The 1,667-nt window shown below is 63.8% G+C and overlaps 2 protein-coding genes across 2 annotated transcripts, besides 3 other annotated features; both read left to right on the top strand.

Moving 5' to 3' along the window:
- Positions 1-130: 130 nt before the first annotated feature.
- Positions 131-201: a sequence feature (GA-rich).
- Positions 202-257: 56 nt separating this feature from the next.
- On the top strand, positions 258-704 carry Tco025E_10187 (mucin-like glycoprotein; the record flags this gene model as incomplete). The annotated part of the gene is made up of 1 exon (XM_029376972.1): positions 258-704. The coding sequence occupies one exon, from the start codon at positions 258-260 to the stop codon at positions 702-704; it is 447 nt and encodes a 148-aa protein (XP_029223044.1).
- A 224-nt stretch (positions 705-928) lies between these two features.
- Tco025E_10186 (uncharacterized protein) lies at positions 929-1,480 on the top strand (the record flags this gene model as incomplete). Its single annotated transcript, XM_029376971.1, has 1 exon — positions 929-1,480. The coding sequence occupies one exon, from the start codon at positions 929-931 to the stop codon at positions 1,478-1,480; it is 552 nt and encodes a 183-aa protein (XP_029223043.1).
- An 85-nt stretch (positions 1,481-1,565) lies between these two features.
- Positions 1,566-1,600: a microsatellite.
- A 9-nt stretch (positions 1,601-1,609) lies between these two features.
- Positions 1,610-1,632: a microsatellite.
- Between the last annotated feature and the right edge of the window lie 35 nt (positions 1,633-1,667).

Here is a 1,667-nt window from a genome sequence, read left to right as displayed (position 1 = left end):
GCACGCGCCCGCGTCAGTTGCGTGGCGGCCGTTCCTGCGGCTGTGCGCCGCTGTGCCTCTCTGCCCCGTTCTGCACTCGGCGGTCCGTCTTGTTCTTTTTTTTTGTTGTGTGTGTGTGTGCCTTTTTTCTCCTCCCTCTCTCTCTCCGCTGCGCCCTTCACTTCCCCTCCTTCCCTCCCTCCCTCCTTCCCTCCCTCTCTCGGTTGTTTCTTCTCTACCCGCTGCCCCGCAGCTCACCACCACCGCTGTTTTTACTGATGACGCAGCCGGTGCGGCGCCGTGCGGTGTGCGCCCTGGCGCTCCTCGCGCTGCTCTGCGGCTGCTGCTGCGCCTCCGTCAGCGGGGCGACGAAGGCGCCGGCTGTGGGTGCGCTGGCAAATGTGTCGGTGCAGGTTGCGTGCGCGAACGATAACAACAAGTTGCGTTGGCGCTTCCCCGGCGAGACTGCGTGGAAGGAGTGTGCCGCCGCAGTGGAAGCGCATGGCTACGTCGTTGACGGTGCGGGCACAGAGGTGTTCGAAGTGGTTCACGTGGACGTGACTCTGGTTGGAGGCGACGACGGTGTCAGTGAGTCTCTCTGCCTCTCCGCCGAATCGCAGTACGCGGCGGCGAACTGCAGCGTGAGCTGCAACGAGGCCAACGCCCAGGGAGCAGGGGGAGCCTGCCGTTGCGTTCACGATGGAATTTCTGATGCAAGAGAATAGTGAAGTTTACAAGAATTGGACGGAAGCAAAAAAAAGTGCTGCTGTTGCCACCCCCGCCACTCCCGCCACGCCGGGCGTTTGTGAGTTGACCGCCGTGGGCGAGCAGAGCGCCGAAAATACCGTTCGGCAGCCTGCGGCAGCGAAACCAACGCCAGAAGTTGGGGAAGCCCCACAGCGGCAAGAATCGACTGGGCCGCAGGGCGCGCAGCAGTTGCCCGGCGGCAATGCCGCTGCGGGCGGGAAGGGCGAGGGAGCGCAGCCGCCGCAGGAGGAGGGCCAGCGCGGCGCAGAAGAAGTTCCAGCAGAGCCTGCGCCTCAGTCGACTGGCACCGCACTTGCAGCCGCAGCGGCTTCAGGGGCCGTCGGTGGGCAGCCGGCACACGGCGTTGAGAGTAAACCGCAGACGGCTGAAAGTGTGGGCGCCAGTGAAGTGCCACCCAAACCGGGTGCACTCCCACAGGCGGGAGGTGAGTCGGCGGAAGGCGGCGCTGGCGGGGCCACGGGGCGAACGAAAGCAGCAGAAGGCAGTGAAGAAGAGGGAGGCGGTGCGGAACGTCCAACGACGACTGAGCACAGCAGCGACTCGACAATCCCCGCGCAGTCCACTGCCGGCGCCACACAGACTTCGGCGCATGAAGCCGCCACCAACAGCAACACCACTCAGAAACCTGTGGCCAACTCTGCGGACGGCAGTGAGATCATGGCTCTGTGGGTGTGTGCACCTTCGCTGCTGCTGCTCACGGCCGCCCTTGCCTGTGCTGCTGGGTAAGTGGTGAGGGGCAAAGAATACACCCACACACCCTGGCAGGGGCGACGCGTATTCTTTCTGTGCTCAGTTTGCTTGTCCTCCCTGTGGGGCGATCCCTCTCTCTCTCTCTCTCTCTCTCCTGTGCTCTGAGGGATGTTTTCTTTCTTTTCTTTCTTGCTTCGTCACCCGGTTGTTACCGTTCCCGACGGGTCGGT

The sequence above is a fragment of the Trypanosoma conorhini genome, assembly GCF_003719485.1.
Source record: "Trypanosoma conorhini strain 025E chromosome Unknown Tco_14.4_contig_01521, whole genome shotgun sequence".
Lineage (NCBI taxonomy): Eukaryota > Euglenozoa > Kinetoplastea > Trypanosomatida > Trypanosomatidae > Trypanosoma > Trypanosoma conorhini.
The sequence above is the reverse complement of the archived record's forward strand: the minus strand, read 5'-3'. Positions and strand labels throughout refer to the sequence as shown.